This window comes from Chamaea fasciata, unplaced genomic scaffold, assembly GCF_029207755.1.
Source record: "Chamaea fasciata isolate MVZ Bird 193981 ecotype frontalis unplaced genomic scaffold, bChaFas1.0.hap1 SCAF_3, whole genome shotgun sequence".
Classification (NCBI taxonomy): domain Eukaryota; kingdom Metazoa; phylum Chordata; class Aves; order Passeriformes; family Sylviidae; genus Chamaea; species Chamaea fasciata.
Window position 1 is genome coordinate 84,727,890 of NW_027094088.1, and position 22,445 is coordinate 84,750,334.

Sequence of the window (22,445 nt, forward strand, 5' to 3'; positions counted from 1 at the left end):
ATGGGAGTGTTGGGTTGCAGCAGAAGTCTCTTCACAGAGCTGCCTGATGGCTGGATGGGTGACCTTGAGGCCGGAGGGGGAGAAAGGCAAAAAGAGCTGAATTGCTTTAAGAACGGTGGAAAACTACACCTATTGCACATCTAAGGCAACTCTTCTGCCACGTCTATCCTTTTCTACAGACATTGGAAAGACTGAAAGCAATGAAGAAGAAAGGAGCCAGGGCACACAGTTGCTGGCTAGCATTACACAACCCCTTGTGACTGCATCCAGCCAGCATCTGCTGTGTGCTCCTGTTTGAAACAGGAAGCCTCCGTGGGCAAGTAGAGAGCATTCCTAGGGATGGGATTTCTTTTGTATGAGTGTGCATATGCACACTTGCACACATGGGCTGCTTTCTATGACTGTATTGAGCATTCTCCTGCCAGAGTCAGGCATCCTCTGCTGGTAAGAAGCTTAAGAAACTGAGGCAGAGGCAGCTTTTTTTGAAAACAACTGAAAAATTGCTTGCCAAGTCCTGACACATCTCTGAAAAAAAAATCTTTGGAGAACGGGGGCAGCAATCACAACATCATAACAGATGAGCCAAGCCATAAACTACTGCAAACAAACAATTCTGGACCAGATCCTAAAGAGAAATGCCTGCCCACTCACTCTGATACTACCCAGAATATGCTGCATACTATGTGTGAAACCATAGGAACAGCCTGAGTCACACAGTGATTGGTACCATCCATCACAAGTTAGAAACTCATCCTTTGTTTCAGAGTTGCACCTGAGGCCTCAAATCAAATGTGACAATTTTTATAATAACCAGTGCTAAGGTGTTCAGCTGAAAAAAACTATCTCTGTAGAAAGTTTGCCCCCACCAATGGGCTGGTAATGCAACAGGGTTCTTCCAATTTCCAGAGGAAGATCATTCTGCTTTGCTTATCAAGAAGCAAATAATATTTAATGAATAGCAGTTGGCCTTGTATGTAGTGCCTACATTATCTTCTACCAGTCCATCTAAAGTAATCTGCACGCAAAGCTAACAGAAAATGCAGCTACATTATTTGATATGACACCTGATGTATCTGGCTCATGACCTCTGAGCCTTTTCTGTGGCACCTGAAAATGTTACAATGATTCTGAGGGGAAAATGTAGTCGCTGCAATTTGTTATCAAATAACTACATGTTTCATATTGCTGTTACAGCAGCAGTGATAGGAGTAAAGGCAGTAAGCTTAGCAAATGTAGAGAAACAGAGTTTCCAGCTTTCAGGAATACAATTAAAGAGATGGAAGATCACCACACAGTTCATTGGGATACCTCCCTGGTGCTTACGGTTTGTGCTTCTTCGTAAACTGCTGCAATTACATTCAACTATTCCTATTGCTGTCTTTTCTAAGGTCTTATAACCATAAACTGTTAAGTATCCTCTATAGACTGTGAATACAACACACAAGTGAACTAAAGATAATATTTTGGGACGAAAGGTAATATAAAGGAAAAAACAGTACTTTTAAAACACTTCAATATGTTTGACTATAAAGAATGCCAATTAAACACATCCATTTGTAAGCCTTAGTTTCTAGGTTCTGTCCCAGTAAGTTTTTAAGAATCCTGACATGACATCATAGAGCATCTAAAAGTGGCAAGCTTAGAATTAACTTCTCCAAATTATTGCTGACTTGCAAATGAGAATAAACAATATCTTCTTGGTATGTTGCTTTGATACAACATGTTCGCATTATTTGAACAAATTATCTCTGTAAATAGAATTGTACTGGAAATGAGAAAACAATGGTGTGCTCACTCACTGGAGAGACACACTTTAGGTGATTGTCCTCTTGATAAACTGTATCAGCATAAAACTGGCAACTGTAATTTTGTGTCTGAGATGTTCTTGATTCGAATATATTGAACTATTTATGCTTGCTCCATTCCTCCATATTATTTCATTATCACATAACAACCCTTCCACTCCTCCACTAAACATGCTAACTCTAATTAGCTCTCTGCTACACAGATGTTTCTTCATTTAGATGTTCAGTGCCTGGGCAGGTGTCGCATCCACTTGCTCATAAATTTCAGCTTACATGACATCAGTTCGATGTCCTCTGTGCGTGTGTCCTTTTGAAAAACAAATCGATTGGGAATAGATATGAATGAAAGACAGACTTAGTGTCCACGTTATCTACATTTGTTATACACATGCAAATGTGAAAGATGGATATAAAACAGGAAAGAAAGCAGTGGTGTAAGCACAGGAGGCTGGTGTGCAGGCATTCCCGATTTCTGCAAGCCATGCTATTATACTAAAAATCAAAGTATCAGTGACGAATCATTCTATTGTTTATCTCAAATAACTCGGAAGCCGGTGAGAACATCATTCGAACTCTGCGTTTCAAACAGAGAATCGTGGAGAATTCAGTAATTTGCAAACTACTGCTATGCTTCTGTGTTCTTATGCAGCATGAAGTTTTAAAAGCATAACTCAGTCTGTAAGGAAGTGTTTAGTTACGACAGCAGGGAGTGTTGAAAAATGCATCGGAAACTTCCCTGTGGGGAGAGGATTTTTAAGAGGTTTTAGATTGTGCATTTCATGCGTGTTCCAGCACCTGATGAATGCCTTTTTCTCAAAATAAAGACAGGTGGGTTATTAGAAAATTCTGATATACGTATGCTTTTTAAGAAGGAGCTCTCAAGTCCCTGCGATCTCCGGGGAGGCTGCACGCCCGAACAAGGGGGAGATGCGGCCCAGGGAGTGCGGGCGGTGCGGGGCGGGGAACGGCACCGACCGACGGGCACCGAGGGGAGCTGCGGAAAACCGCCGCCTTATTTACAACTTCTTACTTCGGCAGGAAAAAACCCCAAACCCCAAACGGAAGCAAAAATGAAGCGAGCGGCTCTCCGCCGCTCCGAGGGGTAAGTACTCGGGCACGGACCCGTCCGCCCACCTCAGCCCGGCCCCTCTGCCGGCCGGCGCTGTCCCGGGAAAGGTGTCCCAGCCACTGGCCGAAGTTGTCTCCCGCCACGGCGAGAAGCAGCACTCCGCCGCCACCCGAGTCCCGGAGCCCAGCGCCGGCCCCGAGGGCACCAAGCGCGGAGCCCCCCGAGCCGCCGCCCCCTCCCCGCGGCGCCCGGAGCCGGCAGCCGGAGCGGGGCGGGGCGGGAGCCCCCCCGGCCCCCGCCCGCGGGGACCCTCCCTCCCGCCTCCCCGCCCGCCCTCCCCTCCCCGCCCCCGCGCACCGCCAGAGCCGCCCGGGGAAGCGGAGGAGAAGGAGCGTCTCCCCAGAGCCCCCCGCCGAGCCCCGGTCCGGCGATGCCGCGGGTGAAGCGGGAGGAGGAAGAGGAGGTGGAAGGGCGGCCGCTCGCGGAATAGAGGCTCGGCGGGAGCGGGGCAGGCAGCTGCCCCGCCGGGCTGCCGCAGGCACCGCGGGGCTCCCCGACCCGCCCCGCCGGCGGCCCCCGCGCCCGTGGGAGGGAGGGAGCGCCCGGCGCCCGCCCCGGCCGCCGCCGCCCGGGCGCCCCGCGAGCAGCGCGCTGGGGCAGCCCCGCCGCGCCCGTCTATGGGGCGGCGCTGAGCGGCGGCGCGGCGGGAGGGCGCCGGGGGCAGCATGAAGTCCCTGCTCTTCAGCCGCTTCCTCCTGCTGCTGCCCTGGGTGCTCATCGTCATCATCGTGCTGGACATCGACAGCAGCCGGGCGCCGCTGCCTGCGCTGTCCCCCCGCGGCGGGGCCGAGGGCGGTAGCGGCGGGGCGCGGCCGCCCGCCCCGCGGCGGCGGCCCGAGGCCGCGCTGCCCACCATCTATGCCATCACGCCCACCTACAGCCGCCCGGTGCAGAAGGCCGAGCTCACCCGCCTGGCCAACACCTTCCGGCAGGTGTCGCGGCTCCACTGGATCCTGGTGGAGGACGCGGCGGCGCGCAGCGAGCTGGTGACCCGCTTCGTGGCGGGCGCCGGGCTGCCCTGCACGCACCTGCACGTCCCCACGCCGCGCCGCTACAAGCGCCCGGGGCTGCCCCGCGCCACCGAGCAGCGCAACGCCGGCCTGGCCTGGCTGCGGCAGCGGCACCAGCACCTGCCGCCCCCGCAGCCCGGGGTGCTCTTCTTCGCCGACGACGACAACACCTACAGCCTGGAGCTGTTCCAGGAGGTGCGTGCGGGACGGGGGGGGCGCGCTCGGCCGCCACGCTCCGCCGCTCTCCGCAGCCGCCCGCCGCGTTCCCATCCCCGCTCCCCGCCTCCCCTCGGCCTCCTGCCGCTCCCCGTCCTCAGGCTCCCGTGCGGGGTTGTGCCCCATCCCCGCTTTCCGGCGCGCTCGGTGCCCCTTACCCAAAAACTCCGGGCACGGGGGAGTCAAGCCCGCTCCCTGCCCGGAGACCTTGCAGCGCCCGTCCCTTACCCCGGGGCTGCCTCTGTGTGACCACCGCTCTCTTGATTTTAAGTTTCATGTTTCTCCTCTCCATACTCCCCCAACTTTTTACTGCTGTTTTCTCACTTTGCTGCCGAGCGAGGCAAGTTTAAGGTTTATATAAGGCATCCTGTGTTTTTGTTAAAACTGGGTTGAAAAGTGCTCTTTGGTTTGTTTTTTGTCAGGCTGTATCCCTCTCCCTGTAGGGCAAACTCGCATCAGGAGTCGCCATCCTTCACAGTTTTTTCCTTAGCGCTAATGAATTAAGGCAGAGCCGGCTTCTTCACGTGAAGTTGCATTTTTGAAGCCTTTCCCTCTTGAAAGCAGCAAATCGCTTGTGTAACGACTGAACGCTCTTTCAGGAGTCTCTTTTGTGAAGGGACCTGTTTTTGTCTTCATTGCCTCCCCTCGGTGAAGGGCTTTGTTTCATTTTGGTGGGAACTGGCAAGCGCTCGGGGCAGAGGGTATCCAGCTTTCTTTCTGGGTTCGCCCTGGCAGGAAGGAGGATGTTTAATACGTGGACATAAAACACGTAAAAGAAAGATCATGTACATCTTCTTTGACGGCTAGGAGAGTAACCTTGGCAGGGAAAAGAGGGAGGGAAACAGGAAAGTAAGTTGGCAGCGCAGGACTTCAGTCGTGCTGCGGTCTGTGTGTTGTGCTGGTGGACAGAGCTGCAGTTCGAGGTGAACTCGCAGCCCCTGCCGCTGCCTGCCGAGCTGTGCTCGTCCTCGCGTGCTTTACAGTCAGTGAATTTAAGCGAACGAGATACACAGAAATGTGAGACACATCCAGTTCCCTAGAGAAAGCTGGTTTATAAATTCTTGGGTTCGTTTGTGTTTAGGTTCATAATGCATCCCTTTCCATTTCCAGTGTGTGGGCAGGTGCAGGGTCCCCATTCAGCGGGGATGCCCTACTTCTTCTGCCCACTTAGTATTCAGCATTGAAGCTGCTAATTTAAGGACCTTTGCCTAGAGGCTAAACCTTTGTTGCAATTGATTTTTTAAAAATCCTCATAGCTGTGCTCGGTGCATTATAATGCAGAGTAATTTCACATACCCATCTTTGATGTTATGGGAGTGCTCACGTGTATTTGTAAAAAAAGGGCTAATTTTACTGAATCTTAGGGAATCTGTTAATTGAAACAGAAAATACACTTTGGCAAAATGAGTAATGTGCAACAAAAGATATTTGGAGACCAACACCTGCTGTTTGTTTGGGTGGTTTTGGTTTTTGTTGTTGGGTACCAACATTTAGGGACAAGCTGAAGGAACAGTGTTGGCTGGTGTTTTTCTTGGGTGCTCCACAGCTATTGAAAAGGAGTCTGGTCACATTTATTCTTTCAAAATTTCTATCATTATTCTAGTAATTGCTGTGAATTATGAAACAGAAAGGTACAAACTACCTCTCTAATTAGCTAGGAAATTCAGGAAACTGATGGGATAAATCTGTCTGAAGAGTTAACCTTGAAAATTGCAAACACAACAAGCAACCTGTGTTTCCTCTTGCTAACAAGAGTTGTAACCTCCAGCGGGAGCCTCTGCAACCTCATGGCTTCCCCTTCCCCTGCGTTCAGCCGCTGGGAAAGAGCTGTTTGTTCTGAGCCTTGTGCTCACAGGCAGACACATATGCATGAATGAATTTTCCTGAGAAATGGGGAGCTTGAGAAGCTCAGTTACAGGAGCAGAGAAGGAGCTTTTGCTTCAGTTGCCGCTGCAAGTTCCTGCAACTGTCTTTTTGGGGTCACAGATGAGCTGTTGGCAGGGTCTCTGGTAGTAACGCAAGGAATGCCTTGCCGACCTGGCAAAGTTAAGGGAAGTCCTTTGGCAGGCTTTGCCATTGGGATGCGCCTTTATGTGAGGGAGATTACATTTAGTGTGAGCCAGGAGCCTGACTTTTCAGTCAAGGCACTGCTAGAGGGCTGGTTGCTTTTTGACTCGATAAAAGCAAATCTGTGTATTCATGGATTCTGGCTTGACAGCTCTGTGGTAAATCCTGATCTCTCCTTCAGGAATTGATTGATTTATGAGTGTGAATTATACTTGTCTTCTCCAAGCATGAAGAGAACAGCTTCAGAATGCGTTGTTTGCAGATGAAATCTGGTAGCAATTCCTCTTATGAAAATGATAACTATACCTGAGATGAAGTTTTTTCAGTTTGTTGCCCTGCCAGGAACAATTCTGCAGACCAGCAGTTGCTTTCCCAAAGGAGGTCTGATAAACTGTAGTCCCCTCACTAGGAGGGTGTAGTTTAAATACAGGAGAATGAGACAGGAGCTCTGAATTATCATCCTAGCACCATCCTGTGCTGGCTGTGTGACTTTCAGCAGGTCACTGACACGGGCACAGGGGTGTGGAGGCCCCACAGTGCCAGCAGCAGGTCTGTCCTCTTTGTAGTGGCTTGCTGCTGAGTCAAAACTGATTTCAGGAGCAGCAGTGAGGCCTCGGGGAGATGGGAACCATGGCTAGTTAGGACTGTAAAGCCAGTATGAGAGGAACATTTGTGTTAGGGATGTGTTTTGCTCAGAGGTCAAACAAGCAGGGCTGCGGAGCAGAAGGCGAGCAGGGCAACTGCATGTCATGAAGAACTGTGTTTAAGGCAGTGTTTAACCCACTTACCTGTAGGTTTCCCTGCTGCTCTTACTGGAGATGGAGCCTTTTGACAAAGCAAGATCAGCAAAGGCTTTACTGTGTGTTGTCGTGTATGAACCATGAGGCCATGATCAAAAAGGAGCGTACTTTGACATGGAATGCCATGGGATACTTCTGAGAGCTTTTGATGAAGAAATTCTAATCTCTGTCTAAAGTACTTCCTGGTGCTTATAGGAATGGGTACTTTATATTTGATGTGGAGTGAGCTGGGCCCAGTAGACCTAGGCTAAGTGTGTTTCATGGAAATCAGGAAAAAAACCCAAAACAACCCAGCTTATAGTAGTCTGGAAAATGTCACCTTCGGTAGTAAATCTGGAACCCTTGGGTGCTGTTTATAATTATCTTTTTTGGGTCTGTTTTTGGCTGGTGAAACTATGTCCTCAAAGTTGAACTGGACAGGGTCTAAACAGTTTTAGTTGTCCATTCTAGAATAAGGTGGAGTGCCTGGTTTGTCTTCCTGCTGCTACAACACTGGCTCAGTTTAGCATTTTTTTAGGAAAGGTTCACCTTCCATGGAAAGGCTGCAGGCAAGGAACCAACCTGTTCAGTGATTATGAAATTCTTTTGAGTCCTAAAGGGGGCTGCAGCAATGATGAAGAAATATTTCCAGGAGTAGAGGTGTGGCTTTTGAGTTATTCCCAAGTCTTTCTGCTTGAGAGTGTAGTGGTGGTCCGGTGAAAAATCTTGCTTTTACTTTAATGCCTGTGGTTCTGGCATATTAATTTTTGTCATTTATTATTTTGAGATCCAGGTCTCAGAAATAATTTATGTATTTTCTGCTCAGGTATGGTCTGTTTGTCTGGAGGTGTCCTTGTTCATCTCTCCATCAAAAACAAGTCTGCTTTCCGAAAATACCTGTTATGTTAAAAGTCAGCCTGCATTCATAAAAAAGTCACTGAGAGGCCTGAAATTCCAACTATTATATTTAAGATGTTTTACAAATGTTTCTACATGACTCACCATAGCTTCTATTTTTTACCACAGGCTGTTCATTTTGGAGTGACTCTTATAGTTTCTGGTGCATTTCTGCTTCATCTTATTCCTGAATGCAAGTTATTGTAATATTGTGACTGATGCCTAGCAACTGCTGATTTCATATTTTTAAACTTCCAGAGATAAAAAACCTTAGATAGTACTGGCATTCCACCTTCACAGAGAGACTTTAAAAACAGGATTAACCTGAGCACTGGAAACTGAAGATAGACAGCTAAGTTCCACTTCCCTTAACTCTTCACAGGATTCCTGTGTTTCTATGTGTCAGGCATTTTCTCTGCTCTTTCCATATTTTGAGTAGTTGGCCAAAGGCCATCACTTCCGTGGTCCATGTTTGGATATGTATGCAAGTTGTTGATTGTACAGACTGCCCTGGAACCTTTGTAGGTGAGGGGTGAGCAGCATGAGGAGTACAAGAAGAGGAGAAAAGGTGTTCTGGATCTCTCTGAAAGTGAGCTTGCTGCATTCAAAACCACCGAGTTTAAGAGATTTCTGTCTAGGTTATTTCTGCCACTTTTGCTTGTGCTTTGTTCAGACACCCAAACTGAGATATATTTGAAATTAAAATGCTCGTATCTAAAACCATGTTCTCCCTCCCTGCCACCTTCAGGCTTCTGGTCATCAATGTCCAGAATTTCACAGAAATGTTTGCTGGGTGCCTAGAGCATGCAAGTGTGGCACATTCCATTGCCCTGAGTGCAAGGAGAGGATTTGCAGACTGGGTCTCTTAGAGAAATCCACACTCTAAGGTGTGATTTGGATACAGCCTTGCAGCATGGAATTCAGAGCAGTTCGCAGCCGTAATTGCCATTTCTAAGGGGTGAAAAAACCCAACCCAAAGATTCAGTAGCTTAGCAGTGAGTCCTATTGCCCACTGAGTTGTGGACCAGAATCCAATCTGCTGCAGCTGTTGCCTGCACAGGAGTGCCCTGAATATGATGGTAGAGTTGAAGCTGGAAAGGAGGTATGAGAGGACAGAGCTCATCCTGCTCTCCCTAAGCTGAGTTAGTCTTTACAGGTAGCTCAAGATTCAAAGAGTCCCAGATTCAGACTGAAAGGATTTTCTCGTACCCCTGCCCTTCCCTATCAAAAGGTATGTATGAAGGTGGCAGATATTCTAATGGCTTTTAACAGCCATTTCAGTAGCCTAAAAAAAGAATTCCTTGTTATTAAAAATAGAACAGAAATACTTGCATGTCATACAGACTTCAGTTTTCCTGTGATCATCTTTGTAAAATATTTTGAGAGGAACTAAAAAAATGCATTATAGAAGAGCTGAATATTTACTATTTATTCCAGCTTTGACTAGGGAAGGGTTAGTGTTCCTTCAATAACACATAACTGTCCTAATCTTTATACATAGTATTAAGCTAACTTCTATGGTTTTTTTAATGGATCCATAAAAAATCTTTATGCAAAAGATTTTAAAGTAGTATAAGTGAATCTCTGTCTTTGAAAACATGAAAACCTTTTGTTGGATCTCTTGGAGCTGGTTGAAAAGATCAGATTTTTTATAATAGTCTTAAAAATAACATTCAGTAGTCTAGACAGAATTAAATATTAGCTGGCAGTCATTGGTTATTTTCTTCAGAATAAAAAGTGATCCAAATATGAGTTAGCAGTGCATTAAATACCTTTCTAGTATATAAATGATTTAGGAGTACATGACAGATTTTAAATGCACCCTGACATTTTTCTTCCACATAGACATGTAATACCTATGCTAAAGAGGCTGGATTAGAAAAGACTGCCAGAGAATGAAATAGCTTAAAAATGAGAGGAAACGGTGATCAAAAAGAAAAAGAAAAGAAAAAAAAAAAGAAAAAAAAAAAAAGAAGGAAAGAAAAAAAGAAAACAAAAAAAAAGGAAAAGAAAAAAGAAGAGCAGCTATTTCAAACAGGTTTATGCTTGGTTACAAAATACCAAGTCCTCTCTGTTTCTGCACTGGCAGCAGCAGCCTTACCTGTGAAACTGATGCTGTTACTGTGAAATTAATTACACAGGGTCAGCAGCTCTTCAGAGGTACAGTGAACACAGCCCAGTAGAATGATAGAGAGTAGAATGAGACAACCAGTAAATAGAAGGGCCCAGAAGTAAAATGAGTAGCAAATGGTTTGGAAGTTGTCCCAGGCCACAGAAATTGGCTGCTAACTGCTTTAGTTAAATTTGGTACAGTTTTCTTCTGCAGGGAAGCAATATTGACATTTGTGCCCAAGGATGCTGGTATAATATAGAAACATTAATCATTGTACCTTATGTATAAAATGTTGCTGGAGAAAAGGGAGAATTAATCTATGCTCCCTCTGCAATGTAGATTGTGTACAAATCAGCAGAGGAGGTTTAAAGAAGATGCTTGGAAAGAAAGCTTTCTAGCAGGGAGGATGGTGAAGCAGATCACCTGTGAGAACTGTAGAGGAGGCTACATCAATTAATGACAATTTTTTTGATTTGTTGATCCCTTCTGCAAGTGTTCCCCTGGAGAATACCCTTCACAGTCAAATTTGCCAACAACAAGCTTGCCTTTTGAAGTTCCTAACCCCTAAGCATACCAGTCCCTGGACCACTTAAGCCACAGGCACAGTGGGGGCAGGAGCTCTGTCCAAAGCCTCAGTAAACAGGCACAGCATCGCTGCCGAGCTCTGGCTGAGTCGAAGTGCTCTCACATTACCTTTTGTTGAAGCAGAATTTGGCTTTAAATGGCCTATGAGTAATGCAAAGAACTGTGTGAGAACTGACAGGGAACTTGGCTGTGCTTATGCTTTAACCCATAAAATTTTGTCCTGAGGAAATGTTGTAGTGAAGGAGCTCTAGATCCTGTCTTTGGTAATAATAAATCAGAATTTTGCGTAGAAATGAGATGGGCAGGGGTGTGGGGTAGGATGGTGAGCTTGGATGTGAACCTGTAGCCTGACCAGGACAGACCACATGTCACACACGGGTTGAAATGATGGGCAGAAAAAAGCTTACAAGGTGTGGCAGCAGGTTTACCCTCACAGAGGGCTTTGAATCCCAGGCAGAAACACATTGACATCATGCTGCAAAAACACCAGGATGGTTGTTTCAGTCTGGAAGCTTTTACACTGTAGGAAGTACAGCCATGTTTCCTTTTCTCTGTCATTTGCCTTCATTCCCCTTGGGCTTTTATATTTTGTTACTGGCTTGGTATCTTCCCTCCCCATCAGTCCAGCGCATCCCATTAAACAGCTTTTCTTGATTGACTAATGAGATGCTAAATTTAGCAATGCTTTTATCACTCTCTTTTATTGCTCAGCTCCATTTCCTGCATTTCACTTGCCATTCTTCAGTGATTACTCTGTTGTTACTGTATTTACTGTTGGATGCCCATCACCTCACTGGCATTTCTTCCTTGGATTGTTGCTTATCTCTCCTGTCATTTCCTTGCCCACTCCTTCCTAATTCTCCTCCCCCTCCTACTTCATTCAGGTTTGTTCTACCATTTTCCCCACCCAGTATATAACTTTAAAAAAGTGTATAATGGACTAAAGCATTTCTTTCTACCTTAAGAGCTGTCCAAGCCAGGCAGGATGAATCCTGTCAGTGGGGTCCTACCTCTGCTCGTTAACTACAGAAGTCTAACTAGGACAGAGCAGATGCTTAACTTGCAGAGAGTGAAGTGTAAGTAAGGTGAATACCATTCCTGTAAGCTACCAGGATTTAAAATGCTGAGTGTTAACACAGCGTGTGCTACTGCTGTCATTACAATGACAGACAGAAGAGTCATTTAGGAAGCTGTTTGTAAGTCCTAGGATTTTTGGCAGTTGTTTAACACATGGCACTAAAGCTATTCAGAATTAACACATTTTTGAATCACTTTTGTGTGTCCTGATGATTAGCAGTATAAAATTCCAGGTGCAAGCTGGCCTTTTAATCCAAATAATACCTTTTTTCCCCATTCTACATAAATAAAGCCTTCACATATCAGTATGTTAACTGCAGTAATGCTGTTCTCAGAAGATTAAAAGAAATATTCCTACTTTCATCTGCCTAGCATATCCCAAGGCTGTGAGGTATTTCAGAATTAGCATAAATACTGGTCTAGATGTGCTCTTTCAGCTTTTACTTGAAGGAATTGCTGTATTCTTGACACTTGCTTATTTTGTTCTTCAAAAATGTAACCTGTGAGAATAGTCACCCAAGAACCAAAGTAGGAGCTCTGTAAGAGGTTACTTGCTTCTGATGTGTGGTGACTTTACTGACATAACTCATAGACACTGAGATTGAACCAAGATTATTAATTTAAAACTTCTTGGGTCATTTCATGCTGGTTTTATGAGGTCAGTGAGATACTTTTAATTGACAAGGTTTTCCAACACACTGGGTATCATAGAGTATTAATGTAAATCCATCTGGTTCTGCCAGCACAGATGCTGAGGCCATCCAGTTCACAAGTCCTGTGTAACCTGGCTCATTTTGCAGTACAGCTGCCCAAACTTTTACTGTGCTCACAGGCAGGGCATGAGTGCACTGTGCTCTGGCCGTTCTCTTGCAGTCAGAGTGTGCCTGCCCTTGTCTTGTGGCATTTTGAGTTTAGGCACAGTTGGAAAAGGATGGCCAAAGTACTGCAATTCTGAACACTAATAATTTGTCCAGGTATCCACACCCTCCAGGAGGCACCATGTCTATTTATCCTGTAGTATTTACTGGTGTGGCACAGTTGGGTGAATTTAGCTTGATGGTGCTGTGTAGACTTGCCCAAAAGGATGATTCCCTGTGTCCGTGTCTGGTATGTTTTGATGTTAATATAAATATGCTGTTAGCAAAATAGGCAAAAGAGATGTAATTACAACCAGTGCTAAAAAATCTTCATGAGAAGGTTTGGCCAATTTCCACGTACAAATTGATAATTGCTAACTTTGCATTTCCTACACAGAGGAGTGGGAGAGGTTGGAAAGTTAAACTTAAGCAGGGAGAACAGTTGCAGGTAAATACATTTATCAATAACCTTAGAAAGATTCATGGCAGTCTCTCACTGGCAATTAACCAGGCAATGGCTTGGACAGAATCCTTATCACAAGAATTCCCTATATTGCCGGCTGAATACATACCCTGCTCTTACGCGCTATGGGCTGCTGCTACTGAGTGAGATGTTCCAGCTTGCTGCAACAGTTATTAAGGTGGAAGAGAGGAATTTTTGATAAACAAATCTGAAGAGACACGAATAATTGGAGGGAGAGATGATGCATGTCTCTGTGCCTACATTTTTTGTGGATTTTTAAATATGTATTTTATACTTTATATGAAAGTTCTAAGAATCTGCTAATGTTTCTAGCTTAGAAATGTAAACCATGCTGACGTGGTGTCTTTGTTATTTCTGGTGCAACTCCTGTGAGTCTTGATGATATGCGTGATAAATCTTTCACCTTGGCAGAGAGAGAAGGAAGTGTTTAATATTTAACCAAGGTTGTCTTTTACTTCAGCATCCATCGATAGGGGAACTGCAGTTACAAATATGTAAAACTGTGTTTGTTTTTGCTGAGAGGAGTGCTTGGAAGGAAAAGGGGATAACCTTTCCCCAAGGAATAACTTTCAATTACAACAGAAGACAAGACTGTTTTTAGAATAGACCAAATTAAGCCCACTTACACTGAAACAGTGTAATACTTGTTTAAATAGAACCATTTTTAAAGCACAGTAGTTAAAACAGTGGCTTTTGAACCAGCGTGGTTAGGCTGTGCAAGTCGCTCTGTCGGTGCACTGGCCTGCTCAAGTTCTCATGCCAGACTGTCCGATTTTCCCACGGGGTGCAGTGTGTCAAGGTTTATGTCATATTATCTCCTGTTCACTGAAGAAAATGGACCACTGAACCAGTTATCTGAAGTCACTGAATCAGACTCATAATCTTTATGGTTAGAAAAGACCTCCAAGATCAAGTCCAGCCTTTGCCTGAACACCACATCAATTAAACCAGAGCACTAAGTGCCATATGCAGTTCATTGAACTCTTCCAGGGATGGTCACTTCATCACTTCTCTGGGCAGCCCACTGCAGTACCTGACAGTGCTTTCAGTGAAGAATCTTTTCCTGATGCCAACCTGAACCTTCTCTGGCACAGCCTGAGGCTGTTTCCTAATGTTACCTGGGAGAAGAGGCTGACCCCACCTGGCTCCACCCTGCTCTCAGACAGTCGTAGAGTGATAAGGTCCCCCCTGAGCCTGCTTTCCTCCAGGTTAAACACCTCCAGCTCCCTCAGCTGGTCCTTGTAGGACTCACTTTCTAGATCCTTCCCTAGTTTCGCTGCCCTTTTCTGGACATGCCCCGGCACCTCCGTGCCCTTCTTTAGGTGACTCCCAGTGATGCACACTTCTTGCTACAGTCATTTTTTCATACCTACGGCTTCTTCTATGCTAGATAAGGATCACATTTCCAGTTTTGCATTTAGTTAATTTAGACCGCTGGGAAAAACTGCTGCTGGTGATAATAAGCATTCTTCCTGGCCTGCTTTTTGTCCTTCTCAGAAATTTAGCAGGGCTTTTAAAGGGAAAAACCCAGACGTTAAAAAGACTTAGCCCTAGCAATCTTTTTTCATGAATCCATAATTGATCTGAGCTGCATCTCAGGTCTGCTGCAGCAAGAAAGAGTTGTGTGTCATAATTTCCTCTATTCAATGCATTTTTAACAAGTCCCAAACTAATTGTACTTATCCTAGTGAAGTGTGTATTAATCATTATTATCATATTTTCTCTCACTGTGTTTCTCCAGTATCTCAGCAATCTATAGACATAAGCCCACTGACAGAACGCTGTAGTCTTGCAGATAAAAAAGATCTATTATGCCTTCAAAAACCCAAACAAACAAGAACAAAACCCCCTGTTTTTTCACAGCTTTAAAACAAACCTCTTGGTATAAAAGATATTATGAATAGGGTATTTGAAGTAGAATTGAGATGCCTGTGGACTAAAGAGCTGGAGATTTCACAGAAAATGGGAGGGCACACGCAGCTCTTGGGCTGCAATGTGTAAGCCGGAATAGCTTTTGAATTGCTGGTCTGGATGGCTGTCGTGGGTTCCACGAGCACTCAGAAGAGCCCGCGGGGAGCCCGTGGCGCGGCACTGACGCTGTGCCCGCCTCTTGCAGATGCGGACGACGCGCAAGGTGTCGGTGTGGCCCGTGGGGCTGGTGGGAGGCCGGCGGTACGAGCGCCCCGTCGTGGAGAACGGCAAAGTCGTCGGCTGGTACACGGGCTGGAGAGCTGACAGGCCCTTTGCTATTGACATGGCAGGTGAGGAACATTGGGGATACGTGAATGTTTGCACTTCTCAATTTAAGCGGCTTCTTAAACTTCTGAAGTGCTAGCTAACAGTGCAGCCCTTTGGCACTAACTATCCTGGAAGTCTAAGCTTGTACATCTTGTCTAATTATTTGCTGCTTGGTGGTATCTGAACTTACTATAATTTGTTTTTATTTTTATGTGGCAACTTGGCTTTTGTGCTGTATGAATTGTCTATCTGAAACAAGTTAATTGTAAATTAATTCATCCTAGCAATTCTTGCAACGAGTCCCTGCCTGTCATTTTGTCATCAATCTAAACCAGGCACTACAAATGCAGCCCTTCTTAGACCTCATGTTGTAAAATGCTACTTGATCATGAAATTATTCACGTTGCATTGGTTATTCGGAATGACAGTGATAACTGTAGATGGATATAGTTTGAAACACTGGGCTTAGGGGAAAAATCACTGACAGCTGACGCCTGGTAGATGAAGGCAGAAAAGCTTCAAAATGGATCCAATCAATCTTCTGCAGTGAAGTTTGCACACCACACAGCTCTGTCTTGCTGACAGTCCATGCTTAGACAATCTTTTGTATACGTTTGCGACTGCCACATGAATCACCACTGTGCACAGGTCCAATTTCTGATACAGCAGAAGCTGTTTCCCAGCAAATGATATGGTATTTGCACTTAGACATCTTCTGTACTCAGGAGGGAAGAGTAAAAGTAGGAATACGAGGGCAAGAATGGGGCAGAAATAGCCATTTTAAAAATTCTGATTACCCCTACGTTTTGAGAGAGGGAAAAGGACAGTGTACAGTCGTTTCTCATCTTAATAGAGTACTGTTGTATTAACTGAAATTACTGATAAAAATATGCACAGTGTGTACAGTCCAACTGGTTAAAAAGAGTAAATAAAGGAGCACTAATGATTGTTGTCACCTCAAAAAGGTTATCAGGTGAATTTTTCTGCACTATAGAGGCATTTCAACTCAGCAGTATGACCTGGCATAAGTATTTGGGTGTTCACATAAAGGCATTCCTCAGCGGTGAAGCAGGTATTCAATGCCCAAAACCATGCAGTGCGTGTCGAGGATGGCAGCTGTGCAGTTTAACAGTCCCTGTGGATTTACAGATACATATCGATACTGTACTCTAGAATGGATTACTGATGGTATTATAAAGGTGAGAGCATGGTTCATAATTCATTAGCTGCAGGCAGAAAGCCATTACACAACATCGGCCAAGGGACTAACCCAGACATGAAGATATACATGGGAAGTTCTTAAGTTGTTTACCTTGCACATGCTGGTTGAATCACTGGCATGAGAGAAAAGCAGCTCCATTAGGAGCATTACCTGCTTGTGCTTTGACCAAAGTCATGTAAGGGAGGGCCATAGAGACAAGAAAACCCCCAAAACTTTTAGAGTACAGGAAGTTATTGCACAACCACAAACGAAGAGTTACTACTTTGTGAGAGAACTTTTATTAGTCTTCAAAAAATACTGAAGAAATTGAATTTAATTTCAGCAAGGGGAGAATTGATGCAGTGTAGACTGCTAAAAAAAAAATACGTGAAATTTGCGTCTTCATTCCCCTCAGGAATACAGCGGCAAGGCACAAACAGAACGGAATTGCAAATCCAGAACTCCAGAGGCATCTGAGCAGGTGCAGGCTACAGGATGCATGTCAACATGCAGTTTCCTACCCTTGCCCTTCTCTCCTGACTTCCCAGCACACCTCCAGGGTGTTGCTATCAAATCTAAGTCCATCGCTGGCATTTTCCCATTTTTCCATTTACAAGCAACTTAGGTTATACCGAATGCTTCACATAAGGAAGATCAAGGATGTCTTTTAACTATATTGCCATGCAAACAGTATAGGTGCATACAGTAGTACTGACATGGATACGTATCAGCTGTCTACAGTTGATGTTCTGTGCTCATGTCCCAATTCACTGGTAAGGAGACTTCCTTTAGTTCAGTGAATGATCTTTCACAGTGATTTTCACAATAATTTGATCACGAGGCTGGGTATGAACAGAGTGACGGCTTAAAAGGTCTGGGATCACTGATTTAACTTGTGGCTATTCAGAGGAAGCACATCCTTGACTTTAAGCACATAAACTTCATATTCTAGGCAGCAAAATACAAATTACTGCAAGTGGAGACAGGTCTTGCTGATTTCAACGGGCTCAGCTCAAAGACCCTAGCTGGCCAACCTCCCCAGATTCTTTGAAACACACTTGCACATGGCAATCACATTCATTAAACGTTGGTTGTTGATATTGAGAAATTTGTGGCTGACACTGCTATTCTCCAATGCTAAAGTGGATTCAGAAAGCAAAGTAACTGTTTCCTGTCTTGCTTCTTGCCTGGCAACCAACACACCATACAAATTACTTCAGGTATTTCCAAAGTTCTGCTTCAGTTTTTAATCGAGGGGGGTTCTAGAGTTTGACACAGACTTGCTTACCATCAGGGAAGAAAAGTGAGAGAGAAGGTGGAAAGCAAAATGTGACACTGACTCTGAGGTAGGCACAGAGTTATTTAGTATGGATCTGATTTCAAGTCTTCTATATTAAATGTCATTTTACTTCTGCCCTGTTCCTAGTGCCAGGATTTTGGATCACTCAAGAAAAAAAGTTGGATTGTAATTCTCCCAATGTGAAGGTTGTTGAAGAAGGCAGATGCTTGCTTTGCATTAGCATTCCAGGAGCTGCTTCAGTCACAAAGATTAATATGTGACTGTAAATCAATGGGCAGCAGACTTTGGACTTGGGGTCCAGAGTTCATCCACTGTGCCCTACGCACCTCTGCTAGGGCCTGAGCAGCCACCTTTTTATTTTATTTTTTTTTTAGAATTTTGCTATAGTCATGAGATCTTCAGTACATCTCATCTTTCTTAGGGTTCCCTGAGCAAAATGCCAGTCTATTCATGGCACTGAAAAGCATGGCATATTTTGACTGAATCTGGAAGAGCCACTGCTGGAAGTCACAAAAAAATCTTCAGTGACTATGGCAGCCAGCACTCAAAACCCAAACCAAACCACCAACCTCCCCTCCCATCCAAGGATAAATACTGTTTTAAACATTGAGTTTATAATCAAGTGCCTCTTTCATGGTGAATTAATGTCAGCAGATGCCCTTGCTCCTAACTACAAAACCTCCTGGTTAGACATCTCTGCCTTATTGCAACCCGAAAAGTACACCACAGGGAGAACACAACTTGAAAGTTGCAGAGGCCAAGCCAAAGGTGGGACCTTGATCTACGGGAAAACCAGCACATCTGTTTCAACATCAGCACTGAGCATTAGCATTTACACACTCTAGAAATGATAAACACTCAAGTTTCCAGCTTGCCTTCAGCTACTATCCTATCTAGAACATCCAGGAAGCAATGGCATTTGCCATGGCAGCAAAATCTTTAAACCTTGGCTCATGTTTAACTGGATGAAGAAAAATAGTTCTGCCTTGTAACAGAAGCCATGGATCCAACACAAGGTATGAATTAACAGGAACAGCTTTTATTGAAAGAAGAACAGATGTAATATCTGCTATATCTCCCAGGTATCTTATCCTCTCACAAATTAATTCCTATGTAGGTGGCTCTTCAGCCAATTAGATTTAATTTACAACCTTGCATTAAACACCAAAAAACCTCCAGCTATGAAATTGTCTCAGGGCATTTCATGTGATGTTAAGCCCAGTGTGACCTTGTAGGAATAATGACTAAGTAAAATAACTGTATGTAAGCATGTAAGCACTGTTCAGTTATGCTACACTGGAGACAGTAATCCCAGATAAATCCCTGTTTAGTGATAGAATTCAAAACAACAGTGTCTTTTTATCTATTAGCACAGGATCACTATCTACCAAGGGAAATAATTAGTGCCAGTCTGGTCAAAACCTGAGCTGTCTCTTCTATTTCTGACTCCAAAATGATACATCTGATAGTCAACTTAAAGCTGTCACTAGAAAGTGGTTTTCTCTCAAGTCCATCTTACAAAAGTCATACATGTGAAAATGAAGGTGTCGTAAAGCAGAGTGGAAGAACTAGAGAGTCAGCAGATAAGTTTCTTTGAATTATTTTATCTCTTTAAGTTGCTGCTTTATTGGATTATTTTAACAAACAAAGACTGCATGGGACCTGACCGAGGAACCAAACCTCAGGCCAGTCAGTGCACAGTAGTCCATGTCTTTGCCACCTGCAAGACTCAGCCTATAATTTAACTTTTACTCGATGCCTGAGCTTTGAAAGCACCCTCAAAAGACAATTTGCAATAGCATGGCAGCAAGGGCACATGTCACATGCAGGGGCCACAGCCCACTTGAACATCTGTGTGTAGGAGAAATCCACCCTGAGAACTCAATACAGTTTTCTCAACAGAGTGAGCAAGCCTTGAAACAATAAAAATTATGAGAAAGTAATGTATGGATAAATATAGGCTATGGGTCCAGGGAGCCACACTGACACCACAAAGATAAACAGCAGACAATCTGCATCTCTTCTGCTCAGAATGGGATTCTTGCTGTGCACCAAAATCTAGGACACTGATTTTGGTGTTTACTTAATTTCCTTCTTTATGCATGGGTAGCTTTAATCTTAAATATATTCAAAAAGAAAGAGCAGCTCACACAGCTGATCAGGGTTCCAAAAACGCCTTCCCATGCAAAAGAACATTTTTTTGTGTGTCCACAATTATTAAAGCCCAGTTGCATCCAAAATTTACAGTTTATTTGGGGAAAAAAGGCCAACAAAACCTAACCAAAACCACTTAACTGAAGCAGACCATTTTTTTCATCAGTACTAAGTCTCCAGCCCCCTTCCAAGGTGCAGCAAGCTGGCTGTACATACTGTCTGTAGCTGAGGGAGTTTGAACTCACACCCTCAGCTCTTCCCAAGTGATTACACTTGCCTACCAAGAGCACTGGGACAGAGCCCACCTTGTGCTCCATCATGGGCAGGCTACAAGCACTGAGAAGCAAGACTGCACTGCAGGGTGTGGGAAAGCCCTGTCCATGCAGACGCCTATTCTCTACCTCAGGCAGGACAGGATGTATAAAGCTACATAAAAGATATAATGTATAAATGTTTTCTGCGTCCATCAGTGAACTGGGACCTCTGTTTACATCCAACCCATCGTCTTCATCAGGGTCCAAATCCTCACTGAAAACAAACTTTCTGGTGTCTTCCTTTGCTTTCCTACAAGCAAGAGCAGGATAAAATGGTTTCCGTGTGCCTTTCTTTACATGTGATGTAGTAATTACTTCCTTATATTTTCCTCTTCAAAAGGCTCCCTTAAAAGTCACAGATACTTTCAAGGAAAACATAGTAACAAGATATTCCTACTAAAAAAAGGGGCCAGAACTACCATTAAGTTATAAAAAGTTATGGTCAATTTTAAACTGATAAAATTTTAATACTGGCTTTAGAACTAAATGTTCTTGGAGTTTTCCAGAACTGATGTCAAAACTGTTACTACTTGTTTCATAAAGGGACAGCTGGAACCACTCTGAACTGATGAAGAAAGGACTTCTTTGGTAGGCTTGGCAATCAGACAAAAGGAGTTAGTTACAAATGTAATTTTTCTTTACAAGTCTATCAGTGGAGTTTTTGAGTCATAGTTAAAGAAGCATACATATGACTGAGCACTGCTGAAGGAAAATGGGAGAGTTCTATAAATAACCTCTGTAAATAAAGATTCATGGGAGCTCCTTCAGAGAGGGTGAGTTTGTTCAAACCAGCAATTTTTCAGTTTGCAGTCTCCTTTCAAGGAACCTGATGCATGTTAGTAGAGGAAAGAATTGCAGAGTGGTGTGTACACTTAATAAATCTGTTGAGCTGTGCTGGCCAGGCTCAGACCAGTGGAGACTGCCTGGCAGATCACTGGTGCTAAAAGTCATTCCCAAGACAGAGCATTAGTATGACTTGTCTTTCCTCAACAAGGATGTTAAAAATGTACAGTTTAAAGCTATCTAAGTATCACAATTGTAACATATTTTAACCTTTTTTCCTGACTTTTACCTTGAAGTGTGGAATGGTTTGTACAGTATAAATTTCATACATTTTATTTTACTTATAATAAGAGTTTTATTTCTTAATTAGAAGTAGACAGGAAGACTAACCCAAGATTTTAGCAATTTCTCTGACTTTTCAGGCAAGAAAGCATATATTACCTACATGATGGGAAATAGATTAAACATGTTGAAAATATGGTGCAATTAAAACAATCTGTTTGTATCTTAAGGGTGAAACAAAACAAAACAAAACAATACAATGTAGGATGTACAAAGCTATCAAATACTGTCGACCCACATAATCAAATTTACACATTTTTAAAAAGAACATGGGAGATTTCTAAGCATAAGTGTAACTGCACAAAAATGTAAGGCTTAAAGGTTTTTCTCAACCCTTTTCCCTCTCTCTCTCTCTCTCTCTCTCTTCAAGGATTTGCTGTGAGTCTTCAAGTGATCCTGTCGCATCCCAAAGCCGTATTCAAGCGTCGTGGTTCTCAACCTGGAATGCAAGAATCTGATTTTCTGAAACAGATAACAACAGTGGAGGAACTGGAACCTAAAGCAAACAACTGCACAAAGGTACCGATTGCCACACTCTGTGAAAAGCTCTTGTGTCATCCCCGTAGATGACTTTACTGACACACAGGGTATTTTCCAGGTTCTTGTATGGCACACCCGAACAGAGAAAGTGAATCTAGCTAATGAGCCAAAGTACCACCTGGACACAGTCAATATTGAGGTATGACCCGGGGGGACAGTCCCATGGCAAGAGCAGGACAACGGACGCAGCAGCGTGTGTTCCAGTTCAGACAGCTAAAATCATCTGCTTCTGCCTGAGACCTGACGGACTTCTGTGGAAACAAAAGGAAGCTTTCAGAGACTCTGATAAGCAAATCAAGTGGGTGTGCTTTGTTCTAACTTGTCTGCATGCATTTCTGAACTCTCAGCTTAATAAACTGACACTTACCTTTGTTTTAACGCTGTTTCCACATAGAGAAACATGGCTGTAATGGAGTATTTTCAAAATCATTATTTATGTATATACTTTTTGTATTTATCCAGCTTAATGGTGTAATTATAAACTGATTTTAACTCACGAACGGTTGGTCTAAGTATCTGTATAAATGGATCCTCCAAACTGAACATGTTTTACT

The 22,445-nt window shown here is 44.0% G+C and overlaps 1 protein-coding gene across 1 annotated transcript; it reads left to right on the forward strand.

Moving 5' to 3' along the window:
• Nucleotides 1–3,536: 3,536 nt before the first annotated feature.
• On the forward strand, nt 3,537–22,430 carry B3GAT2 (beta-1,3-glucuronyltransferase 2). Its single transcript, XM_066179712.1, has 4 exons — nt 3,537–4,139; nt 15,136–15,280; nt 21,722–21,870; nt 21,950–22,430. Exons 1-4 carry the CDS (start codon nt 3,600–3,602, stop codon nt 22,034–22,036), a joined length of 921 nt encoding a protein of 306 aa, XP_066035809.1. The 5' UTR covers nt 3,537–3,599; the 3' UTR covers nt 22,037–22,430.
• The last annotated feature ends 15 nt before the right edge of the window (nt 22,431–22,445 follow it).